At 62.0% G+C, this 12140-nt stretch overlaps 1 protein-coding gene across 2 annotated transcripts; it reads right to left on the minus strand.

The window, feature by feature from the left end:
* Nucleotides 1-5874: 5874 nt before the first annotated feature.
* Nucleotides 5875-11793, minus strand: S1PR2 (sphingosine-1-phosphate receptor 2). 2 transcript variants are annotated; one of them, XM_040986192.1, is made up of 2 exons: nt 11715-11793; nt 5875-7676 (listed from the first exon to the last, which is right to left on the minus strand). In XM_040986192.1, exon 2 carries the CDS (start codon nt 7634-7636, stop codon nt 6575-6577), a length of 1062 nt encoding a protein of 353 aa, XP_040842126.1. In that variant the 5' UTR covers nt 7637-7676; nt 11715-11793; the 3' UTR covers nt 5875-6574. The 2 variants fall into 2 exon arrangements, with proteins under 2 accessions (XP_040842126.1, XP_040842125.1); XM_040986191.1 differs by having other exon boundaries at nt 5875-7680; nt 11715-11789.
* Nucleotides 11794-12140: the final 347 nt, after the last annotated feature.

Genomic DNA, 12140 nt, shown 5'->3' on the forward strand with positions numbered 1-12140 from the left:
TGGCCTGGGAAAGCAGTGGAGGATGGCCCACAGCCTGGGGACTCTGCACCCACGTGGGAGACCTGGAAGAGGCTCCTGGCTTCGGATTGGCACAGCACTGGCTGTATTGGTCACTTGGGGAGTGAATCATTGGATGGAAGATCTTCCTCTCTGTCTCTCCTCCTCTCTGTATATCTGACTTTGTTCACTCTCCAAGTGACTGCAAAGGCTGGAACTGAGCTGTTCTAAAGCCAGGAGCCAGAAAAAACTTCTGGGTCTCCCACGCAGGTGCAGGGTCCCCAGGCTTTGAGCTATCCTCTGCTGCTTTCCCGGGCCACAGGCAGGGAGCTGGCTGGGAAGTGGAGCAGCTGGGATACCAACTGGCACCTATATGGGACCCCAGCGCGTACAAGGTGAGGCTTTAGTCACCAGGCCATCACACTGGGCCTCTAAGTTAATTTTTCCAACAGTTTTTCAATAAGGGTTCCGATAGCAAGCATCTTGAGAGCGGTTAAGCACACAGCTTTAATCCTTCTTAGCCCAGAAGGAACCACAGACCACACACCCCTGTGCAACACGGCCGTGTGTCAGCAAAACTCCCAAGAGATGGACCACTGCCAACGGCTCTTCACACTTCATGTCACAAAGAACTACTTAGTCCAAGCACTGGAAAACGGCAAGACCATCCGTGGAACTTCGTCGCACAGTGTCAACAAGGAATACACCCCACGCCAGGCAAAAACAAACAAATCTACACAACATGCGTGTCAGGCCTGGAAGAAGCTGCAGGGACAGCACGGTGGCCCCACGGGTCACGTGACGCTGCCTCCGATGCCAACATCCCACACGAGTGCCAGCCGCTCCGCTGCTCATCCAGCTCCCTGCTTACGCATCCGGACAAGCTTAGCCAAGGATGAGGGAGCCCGAGGGCTGAGGCCCCTGCGCCGGCACGGAGGACCAGGATGGAGCTTCTGCTGCAGCTGCCGTTTGAGGCAGGGGTGGCATGCCTCCATCCGTCTCCCTCCCAAACTCCGCTTTCCAAACAGAACACATTCTTAAAGAGAAGCCACACGTTCAACAGCATACTCCACATAGTTCACGGGACACTTCACCCCCTTTTCTCCCCGCTCTCCCCGCCCCGCAGGTCCCTCCCACGAAAGCCCCCAGCCCTTAGAGCAGAAAATGGGCCCTCAGCACTCACAGAACTGCCCTCCTCCTGCAGAGCGCTGACACACGCAGGCTCTGCAGCTGAATTGCAAGGAAACTCGTCCTGCTTTCCGGGAGCCGGTAGATATAAGGGCCTTGATCTACAGGGTTTCCACCTGGGGAGCCCCATCCCTGGAAGGACCTTCAGTTAGCTCCACTAACCACACCCCCTACAGCTGACTCCCCCAGGCAAAGGCAATGATCCACCCTCCAATCCAGCTGACTGAGCAGGGGGGTTCTCCAGTCAGATGTCTTTGGAAGTTCCCACCTGTCCCCCTCGCCCTGACTGAGGTATCTGCGCTGAGCGGGAGAACCCGGAAAGCACCCATTTCAAACAGCAGCTCCGCCAAGCTTCAAGCCCTGGGGGACTGTGTCACGGGCAGCAGAAAGACCTGCACGGCGGCGTGGGATGCTGGGTCGCTTTGCTTGCCTCCCACACTGGCCCTGAAGGGGAACCACTCCGCGGGCACCTGAGGCCTACGCACATTCTCTCCAGGAAAAGGCTTTCCTTGCAACCTAAAAACAACCCCCCCAACACAGGGCTGGTGCTGTGGCACTGCAGGTACGCCCACCTCTTGCGATACCGGCATCCCTATTTAGGCACCAGTTCGAGTCCCAGCTGTTGTAATTTTCATCTGGCTGCCTGCTACTGCACTTGGGAAAGCAGCAGAGGATGGTCCAGGCACCTGAGTCCCGGGTACCCACACTGGAGACCCCAAACGAAGCACCTGGCTCCTGGCTTTGCCCAAACCCAGCCTCCTGTAGCCGTTGACAGATTGTCAGCAGGGGTGATCCCTGTCTCCTCTGCCTTTCAAATGAATGAATACATTTTTGTTTAATAAGGGGGGGAAAAAACGCATTGCAACGCATGCGTACAAGGGCCCTTGGAAAAGCTCATGGACGCACGCTATCTGGAAAAACACATGCATTTCAAAAACGTCCGTTTTTCAAAAACTCCTAAAATTTTATTTAAAACTTATTTATGTATTTGAAAGGTAAGCAGAGGGAGATCAGTGTTCCTTCCATTGGTTCACTCTCCAAGTGACTGCAATAGTCAGAGCTGCGCCGATCTGAAGCCAGGAGCCAGGAGCCTCCTCCGGGTCTCCCACGCGGGTGCAGGGTCCCCAGGCTTTGGGCCGTCCTCCACTGCTTTCCCAGGCCACAGGCAGGGAGCTGGGTGGGAAGTGGGGCAGCCGGGATTAGAACCAGAGCTTCAGTAAGGGATGCCAGCCCCACCAGTGGTGGCTTTACCTAACCACTGTATTTAGCACACCGTCCCTTCTGCCAATTTTTAAAAGATTTCTTGTGGGTCAAGGAAGATGCTCTTAGGGCTCAGTCCCTGGTCCTCGGGTTAGGGAACGCTGCTGTTTTTAAGAAGTCGCCGGGTTTCCACAGTGTCTTTGAGCACGGGTCTGCCTTCAAGGCTGCAATGAACGGGACCATTCTCCAGGTGGCGAACCTGAGACTGTCAGGCGGCCATTGGAAAGGCAGATATACAGAGAGGAGGAGACAAAGAGAAAAGATCTTTCATCCATTGATTTACTCCCTAAGTGGCCGCAAGAGCCAGAGCTGAGCTGATCCGAAGCCAGGAGCCTCTTCCGGGTCTCCCACACGGGTGCAGGTCCCAAGACTTTGGGACATCAACTGCTTTCCCAGGCCACAGGCAGGGAGCTGGATGGGAAGCGGGGCTGCCAGGATATGAACTGGTGCCCATATAGGATCTCTGTGTGTGCAAAGTGAGAACTTAGCCACTGTGCCGGGCCCGAATCTGGCTTTTTTAACTCCATAGTGTGCATGCATCTTCCCACAGTTGCCACTAGAATAAGTCACAACCAGGCCAATTTCACGCTCCCCCCTTTTTTGTCAGATGTAACAATTCCTTCACAAACACTCAGGGAGAGTGGACACTGGCTGTCCAGATTTGGGGGGAACTGGGGGTTTCCGAAACATTGTTTAGGGATGGATATTCAGCCCAGCAGCTGTGAGGACAGACGCACATCGGCTGCAACAGCTGTCAAAGGGGCAGGCCTCGCTGAAGCCAAGAGCCACGAGGCTTCCGACAGGGGCAGCAGGTCCCAGTCACCTCCTGCCCACTGCAGCGTGCTCCGGGACTTGAACCTGGGCCCTGCAAGCAAGGCCCTCGTGGCCGCTTTGGGACACCAGCGAATCCTTGTTTTCTTTGCAGCACTTTCCCATCCGCAGGGTTAGCATTCACCGTTTCATGAGCACCTATGTGTGTGGGCGTCGCAGGCGAGCCGGAGGTGCAGGAGTTTTGGGACGGACTGTCTCGGAGCTGGAGAGCTACGGATGCATGGGGCAGGTCTGTCTCCGAGGTGCTGGCATCTTCATGCAGTGAGACCGGTACGCTGACGCAGAGAAGAGAGCGGGCAAGGGGCTGACGGGAGGGGAGAGGTCAGGGACGGCCTGGGAGGGCGAGGCCTTGGAGCAGGGGCCCGGGGAGGCAGGTGTAAGAAGCAGGGGGTACTGGGGTCGTGTTCTCCTGGGCTTTGCCTCCCTTCCCCTACACAACGCCCTGTCCTCACCCTCAGTCTCAGCGACAGCTCAGCGTCTCTAGCAGAAGTCATCTGGAAACCCTGAGAGGGAAATTCCAACAGGGACCGCAGGCCAGGAGGCTTGGCACTGCTGGACCCAGAAGCCACCGTCCACACCCAGGCCTCGGAGTGAGCCCCGAGGCACTGTCTAGTACCGACACCCCATGATGGAAGTACCAATTCAAGTCCCGGCTGCCCCACTTCCCGCCCAGCTCCCTGCCTGTGGCCTGGGAAAGCAGTGGACGGCCCGCAGCCTGGGGACCCTGCACCCGTGTGGGAAACCCGGAGAGGCTCCTGGCTCCTGGCTTTGCATTGGCCCAGCTCTGGCTGTTGTGGTCACTTGGGGAGTGAATCATTGGACAGAAGAACTTGCTCTCTGTCTCTCCTCCTCTCTGTTTACCTGACTTTGTAATAAAAATAATTAAATCTTAAAAAAAAAAATGCCCATGTGGTCAAGGCAAGGAATTCAGCCACTAGGCTATTGTGCTGGGCAAAAAATAAATAAATCTTAAAAAAAAAAAAAGATTTCTTCACCCCTTTCTTTTTTATTTTATTTTTATTTATTTATTTTATTTTTATTGGAAAGGCGGATATACAGAGAGGAGGGACAGAGAGGAAGATCTTCCGTCCGATGATTCACTCCCCAACTGAGCGCAACGGCCGATGCTATGCCGATCCGCAGCCAGGAGCCTCTTCCGGGTCTCCCATGCGGGTGCAGAGTCCCAAAGCTTTGGGCCGTCCTCGACTGCTTTCCCAGGCCACAGACAGGGAGCTGGAAGGGAAGCGGGGCAGCTGGGATTAGAACCGGCGCCCATATGGGATCCCAGGCGTGCAAGGCAAGGACCTTAACCACTGTGCCACCGCGCTGGGCCCTCCACCCCTTTCTAAGTGTAACTCTGCCTTTCAAATCAATACAATGCAACAGCCAGTTCCAGGCCTGTTTTCACAGTTGCTGCTGGGCCCCTGCCTTTGGAGGAAAGGCAGCGCCCTGATCCAGGGTGAACCTGGAGCCCTCCCTGTCGCCACCGCCAAGAAGCTTGAAGGGCCTCTGTCTCCCCCTGCCCCCTGCGAGATGCCAGGGCCCTGCAAGACAAGGACCCAGCGGCTTATATGGAAATCTAGGTATGCAGGTGTTGCCCTGGCTAGGGCTGTGTGACCATGAGCAGCTTCCTAACCTCTCCGAACCAACAGCTCCATCGAGAGTGTTCGTTTATTTAAAAGGCAGGGTGGAGACTGATGAGCCAGGAGCTGGCACTGTGTCCGGGTCTCCCCCGTGGGAGACTTCCTCTATGCCCACCCGTCACCGGGAGGGCGCGGGGCGTGGTGGGGCCCCAGGAGCCCACACAAAGGGCAGCCTCGACCTGAGGAAGACAGGCAGTTTATTGGCCTGAGCGCCCTGGGCTCAGGGCATACATGACAGGGGGAGAGGGCAGTCTGCGGGAAGGGTCCCCCCAGCACACCCCCCGATTGGCTCCTGGCCCCGGAGTCCTGCACACGCTGCAGCCTCTGTGCCCAGCAGGCTTCGCCGAGGGGCCGGGCAGAGCAGCACCCCTCGCCCTTGGGTAGCCGTCAGGGCAGGGACGTGGAACGGGGCTGGGGGGACAGCACAGCGTCCATGCTGCAGGTTGGGGCTGGGGGGCGCAGGTGGCAGGCAGACACCACAGACATCACACACTTGGTTTTTCTTTTTTTTGTTTTTAAAAGATTTATTTATTTCTATTACAAAATCAGATATATAGAGAGGAGGAGAGATAGAAAGGGTCTTTGGTCGAATCAGTTAATCATTCCCCAAGTGAGCACAACGGCTGGAGCTGCGCCGATCCGCAGCCAGGAGCCAGGAGCTTCTTCCGGGTCGCCCACGCGGGTGCAGGGTCCCAAGGCTCTGGGCCGTCCTCCACTGCTTTCCCAGGCCACAGTCAGGGAACTAAATGAGAAGCAGAGCTGCCGGGATTAGAACCGGCGCCCTATGGGATCCCGGCGCGTTCAAGGCGAGGACTTTAGCCGCCAGGCCGCCGGGTCTGGATGTCATACTTGCACACACACACACACACACACACACACACACACACACACACGAACACACAGACACACATAAATATCGATTCGTACCACTAAGCCCCTCCCACCCTCCCACAGCAGGTCTGCAGGTCCTTCTGCTGGGGCAGGGGAGGAGCCGGTGTCCCCAGGAGCCATCCCTAGCCACCCTGCCCTCTTACAAGGAGGCCCAGCTGCGGCTCAGGGCTGCCACCCTGTCTTGGGTGATCTGTACCTGGGTGGCGGTGCGGGTCCCCTAGAAACCCCTCCCCCAGGTACTTCTTAAGTTGCACTGTTCCCCACCCACAGGCCCCTGCAAACCGGTTTTTCCAGGCCTGTGATTCCTCAGCGTCCCCAGGTAGATAGTGCAAATGAACCCATGAGGTTGGAAAATGACAGGGGGAGAACGGGGCGGGCCCTGTCCAGGTACCTTCCCCTCACCATCTCCCGCCCCTCCGCCATATAGCTAGCGGCTTCCTTCCCAGACATCAGAAAGAGGGGGACAGGGAACAATGGCAGGTGGTAGGATTTGGGGAAGCTGTGGATTCAGGGGGGCCTGAGACAGGCAGGATGGTCAGGACCCTCACAAATCCTGGAGGGACAGCAAATCAGAGGCCCAAGGTTGCCTTGGGGGACGGTGGCAGGAGACAGCCAGCACTGAAATGCGGTGGGCTACGGCAGGGTGGCCAGGACATGCGACGGCCTCCATCCACGCTTCCGCCCTCCGTGGCCACCTGCCGTCACCTTCGCCCTTTGCAGGAACTCCAGCGTGGGATGGAGGGGGCCGCGGGTGCGGCAGCCCCTCAGACCACCGTGTTGCTCTCTAAGTACGTGGGAGATGTGGGCATGTGCACGCCCCTCTCCAGCGAGCTGGAGCTTCGCAGGGGCAGGAGGTGGTGGTCCCCTGGGGTCCCGCTCCGCCGGCCCGGCACCCTGGCCGCCTGGCGCCAGCACTGCAGCGGCCGCAGCACCTCCCGCCGCAGGTCCCGGCTGCGCCATGTGTAGATGACGGGGTTGAGCAGCGAGTTGAGGGTGGCGAAGGCGAAAAAGTAGTGAGCTTTGTAGAGGATGGGGCAGGCCCGGACCGGACAGGCGTAGTCCAGCAGGAGGATGCTGAAGGCGGGTAGCCAGCAGACGATAAAGACGCCAAGCACGATGGTCACCGTTTTGAGGAGCGCCAGCGTCTGCGGGCCGGCCACGTCGGCGTGGCTGGAGCGGACCACGCAATAGATGCGTACGTACAGCACCACGATGGCCAGCAGGATGACCGAGAAGATGGTCACCACGCCCAGGACGTAGGCCTTGGCGTAGAGCGGCAGGACGGTGGAGCAGGCGTCCAGCTGGCCCAGGCAGTTCCAGCCGAGGATGGGCAGGCCGCCCAACACCAGCGAGATGACCCACGAAGCCCCGATGAGCAGCAGCATGCGGCAGCTCTTGTCGCTGCCGTACAACTTGACCTTGGCCAGGGCCACCTGCCGCTCGATGGCGATGGCCAGCAGGCTAAAGACGGAAGCCGAGAGCGTGATGAAGGCAGAGCCCTCGCGGGCGAACCACTGCACGGGCGTGAGGCTCAGCGTGACGGGGCCCGACAGCAAGGTGTTGGCCACGAAGGCCACGCCGGCCAGCAGGTCGGAGGCCGCCAGGTTGCCCAAGAAGAGGTACATGGCCGAGTGGAACTTGCTGTTGCGGGCCACGGCCACGAGCACCAGCAGGTTCTCCAGCACGATGGCACAGCAGAGCAGGATGATGAAAGCCGAGGCCACCTGGCGGGAGGGCGTCTCCTGCATGTCCAGCGTCTCCTTGGTGTAATTGTAGTGCTCCAGGACCTTGTCAGGGTTCAGGTACTCCGAGTACAGGTTGCCCATGGTGGGGCTTAGCGGCCGGCCTGGGCCATGGAGGCTGTCACTGCCTGGGACACAGACACAGACAGGTCAGAGCTCCCGCCCCAGGCAGGGGCGGCTCAAGTCACAGCACCCCTGCCTTCCGGGTCCCCCAAACCCCCCCCCCCCCCCCCGTCCCAAGACAGCCAGGACGGGGCAGACCTGAGGTAGATGCCCTCATAGTCCCCTTTCCCCCGCCCAGCAAGTGCTGAGTGGGTTCTATGGCACTGGGGGCAGGGGGCTGGCTGTCTTCTCTCTCCCTGGCCCTCAGCAGTCAGCCTTGGACCTCAGGGTTCCCCCGGGGTCAGCGAGATTCCTGCCACTGTGGCTAGCACCCCATCCACTTGCTCGTTACTGCCCCTGCCTGGGCCCTGGGGCCGAGTCGGAGCCCGCGGGCCACGGGCACCTGCCAAGGTCTCGGGGAAAGTCGCTGGGGCAGGCGGCCCTGAGATGCCAGCCTGCCATGGGTCATCCTCATCTTCCAGCTTGGGGATGACCCTGGAGGCCAGGCGAGCAAGCGGCCCGAGGGAGGCTCCCATCTGACCGGAAAACCCCTTTCAAGCCATGAGTCGACTCAGCACACGTCTCCCCCCAGCACGGGCTCTCCTCTTCCCAGTTGGTGGGGTGCCCCCACCCAGACTCTGAGTCCCCAACCTCGCCAGTTCCCATGAGCACCCACTCAGCTGTGGGAGGGGGTGGAGGACATGGAGTCCCAGGGTGCAGGGGAGCCGGCGGGGTGTTGGCGCCCCTCCTCAGCAGGATGAGCTCCAGATGTGCGGCCCCTGGAACAGAGTGGAGTCCTCAACTTCCAAGTCACATCGGGTGGGGGCAGAGGGACTGGGAGGATGGGGGCAGCCACTGCTGCAGGCCCGTGAACTGCGCAGAGTCCCTCGGGGAGGGGTGGGGGCGGCAAGGGACACGGATTGACTCCCACGAACGTGACCGAGTTAATGCCCCCACCGAGCACCTCCAGGGGACATTGGACCACGCCACTGGGGAGGGAGCCGCGGTGGGGGTGGAGTGGGGCCTGGGAGGACCACGTGTGCGCGCCAGAGGCGCCTTGCAGCAGAGGCTGGTTAGGCAGGTTCCTCCAGGGGGTGATGGGGGGCTTCCAGCCCTCGGAGCGGGATGAGCATGGTGTCCTGGCTGCAGGCCTGAGGGAGACAGCTGCTCCCCCACGCCACCCCCGATGGCGCAGGGACATCCGTCCTACTTTGGGAACAGAGAAGCGCTTGTTGGGCCTCCTCGGCCCCGCCCTGATAGCTAACACAGAGGGCCCCTTGTTTCCCCAGCCGGACAAGGACCCAGCGCTGCCCCATGCCCTCTGTCCGCCCGTCCGCCCGTCCGCCCGCCCGCTGCAGCAGCCACCTGTCCTCGGGGCTGGCTTGGGCAGCACCCGTCGGGCCGGAAACGGCCTGCACCTTGACTGGCCCAGTTTTCAACCCCAGGGCCACCGAGCCACTTGCCCATTGGCCTGTGAGGTTTGCATCCTCTGCCTCTCATTGGCCCGGTGGGGGCAAGGGGGCGGGCTTGAGTGAAGGCCAGGAGGAGGTTTCACTTATTTCCTTAGGGAACAAGTTAGGGCTGTGTGGGTGTCCCCAGGGAGGGTGGCAGGAGTCTGAACTGCTGCCCTGGCCGCTGGGTCACCTCCAGCGGACGCCCCCAGACTGTCCCCACCCCGACCCATGGCCCTCCTGGGGTTCCTAACTGAGGGTCCAAGTCCCATTCTAGGCCTGGGAGGCTCACTGGGGGTGGGCCAGAAGCCGGGATGAGTCACCCCCAGCTGGCCCCTCCACCCTGCGGGGCTACCCCTCCCCAGCCTTCCTTCAGCGGTTAAGATGAAATGCCATTTCCTGGAGCAATTCTGGCACCCCCTTGCCCTCCAAAGCTCTGATACCCCTGTTGCCACTAGGGTTGGTGGGGGTTGTGGCACTCCCCCCCCTCTGCAGGGAAGGGCTGCTTCTCAGTGAGATGGGAGGGAAAGGAGCCCAGCCCTACGCCCGCCTCGCCACCTCCCTACCTCCCAACTTTGCTAAGGGAAGGGTCCCAGGCTGCCCAGAGAGGGGAAACAGGAGGGGGTTGGCGGGAGAGCCTGCATGGCCGGCCTCCTAGGGACCCCCAGAATCAGGCCCGCCTTCCACCCCTCCTTCACTTGTGCTCCCAGCCACTCATGAGTCACCCTTTGGGGAGGAGGGGGGTGTCCAGGCCCCAGCAGGGCAAGTGATGGGGTGCTGGGGATGGGAGAGTGGGCGTGCAGGGGCAGTTCCCAGACACACAGCTGTGTGGGCAGAGATTAGGTGAGGGGAAAAGCTGGAGGAAGCCCCTGCCCGCTCCCTCAGTTCCAAAATGACAGACGCTGTGGTGACACTTCCTGCTGGTCCCCCAGATACCCCACTCCTCTCCCCCTCTTGTTGGGCTTCTGGCTTCCCTCTCTGCTGGCCAGGCAGACCAGGCGGTGCTCCCACGGGGCACGGTTCCTCCGTGGCTCCCTACCCCTGCTCCCCCCAGGCCCGCCCAGCCGTGGTCCTCCAGGGACACTCCCCGGCCTCCCTGCCTCGCGCAATGCCTTCCCCCATCCCCACCTGGCAGCCTCAGCCATCTGATACACTCATTCTTTCCCCCCAGTTTCCATCCACCAAAGTTTCACGTAAAGGCCGCTGGAGCGCACACCGGGCTCTCTGTACCATCTCCACAGCCCAATCGGAAATCATGAAACTTTTTTTGGGGGGGGGGGTGCTTCCCGTCTAGCGGCGGCGGCGACCCACACGTCTCTCCTTCGCAGCCTCCTACGGGGATGACAGGGGGTGTGTGCGAGCACAGGAATGAATCGAAAAAGGAAGGGACCCAGAAGACTGGCCGCGCGGCCTGCGGACAGCCCTGGCGGGAGCGCAGAGAAGCTGCCGGTCTCCACGGAGACGACGGCGGGGCCCGCCCCTCGCCCTGCGCGCCGCTCTCTCGGCCTCCTTATCTGGCCGAGGAATGCGCGGTATCCACACTCGCTCGCGCTGGGGCCGCGCCTCCTCCTCGCGCCTCCTCCTCGCGCCACACGCGCGCGCGGGACCCGCACACCTCCAACTTGGTGGGGTTGGTTTGGAAAGAAACTCCTCGGGATCCCGCAAGAGGGCCTGATTCGCGCTTTCCCGGGAAGACTTGGGGAGGAGGGAGATGGGGCGATCCCGGGCGGTGCCCGAGGGCCTCTCCGGCGTGGCGTGGCGTGGCGTGGCGTGGCGTGGCACGGCGCCGGGGACCTGTGGGGTCGGTGCGCAGCGCCCAAGCGTCTGCCAAGGAGTGGGAGGGGGTGGAAATCCCCGGGTGAGTCACCCCGTGCCTGAGAAGGGGGCGAGGGGGCCACGCGGGGACCTGCTGCGCAGCGCGCACCTTTTATCCAAGCACCCATCCCCGGGCCCGACCAGGACAACGGGCAGGCGCCCGAAGCCAGAGACAATCTCTTCCCTTCCAGAAACAAAGCCACGCCCCCCCTCAAGGGGGAGGGAGGAGGAGACTCGAGGAGAGGCACAGCGCGGGGAAACTGAGTCACAAAGTCCAGCCGTCGCCGGCGGGCGAGCTGCTGTCCTGCCTCGGGAGGTGTGTGCGTTCGCCCCTTAGGCTGCAGGCTCCACCGCGTGCTGCACTCGCTCCGGCTCAGCCCCGGACAGCCTGGAGGGGTGTCTGCCCATCTCCCCTCCAAAACCCAGTCCGCCCCCAGCTCTCCAAGCCACCCACCCCAAGCCCGGCAACACCGTCCAGCCTCCCCAAGTCTGCAGCCCACAGCGCTCCGAAGATTCCGCCCTCTCGGCGCCAACTTCCTGCCCCCGGAGAAAGGCGGGGAGCGCAGGGTTGTGGGTTCGCGGCCGGTCAGCGGGAAGCGCCCGGAGTCGTGGCGAGGGCGCACGGAGACCGGCCCGTCCGTGCAGCGGCGACACGCGCGGCGCCTGCGCGCCCAGGTCCCTCTCCCCGCCACCACCACCCACCACCCCCAGCCCGGCCTCCCGGCTCCGATCCGCGACCTCGGCGCACCGGGGCACGCCCTTTCGGCCAGGCCCCCTGCACCCTGCGCGCTCACCTGGCGAGGCCTTGGCATCTGCGTCGCCCCTCCGCCCCGGGGCGGCGTGTCTGGGGCTGCGGCTGCCGGCCGGGCTCGGCGGCGTCCCCGGGGCTCGGGAAGAGCCGCTGCCTCGGCCCCCTGCTCGCTCCGCCCACCTCTCCTCCCCTTTCCGGCGCGGCTGCAATGAATTCCAGATGTGGCCGGCCGGGCCCGGGGCGCGCGCGCACGCACGCGGGGGGCGGGGGCGGTGCGCGGGAGTCTCTTTGTCCGCACCGACCCCCCCCAGCCCGCACGTCTTCCAGCCCCCACCCGTGAGAACCGGCCGGCGCGTGACGTCATGCGGCCCTGTGTCGTCACGGTACCCCTCAACCTCACCAGGGCTTCAGTTGGGCACCTGGCCCTGACCCCACGGCCCAAGCGTTGGGGCTGGAAGAGGGGGACACC

This window comes from Ochotona curzoniae, unplaced genomic scaffold, assembly GCF_017591425.1.
Source record: "Ochotona curzoniae isolate NIBS_2020 unplaced genomic scaffold, NIBS_Ocur_1.0 contig_4502, whole genome shotgun sequence".
NCBI classification, from domain to species: Eukaryota; Metazoa; Chordata; class Mammalia; order Lagomorpha; family Ochotonidae; genus Ochotona; species Ochotona curzoniae.

Coding starts and splice junctions, on each gene's coding strand:
- S1PR2 (XM_040986192.1), bottom strand. CDS start 7,636: ATGGGCAACCTGTACTCGGAGTACCTGAACCCTGACAAGGTCCTGGAG.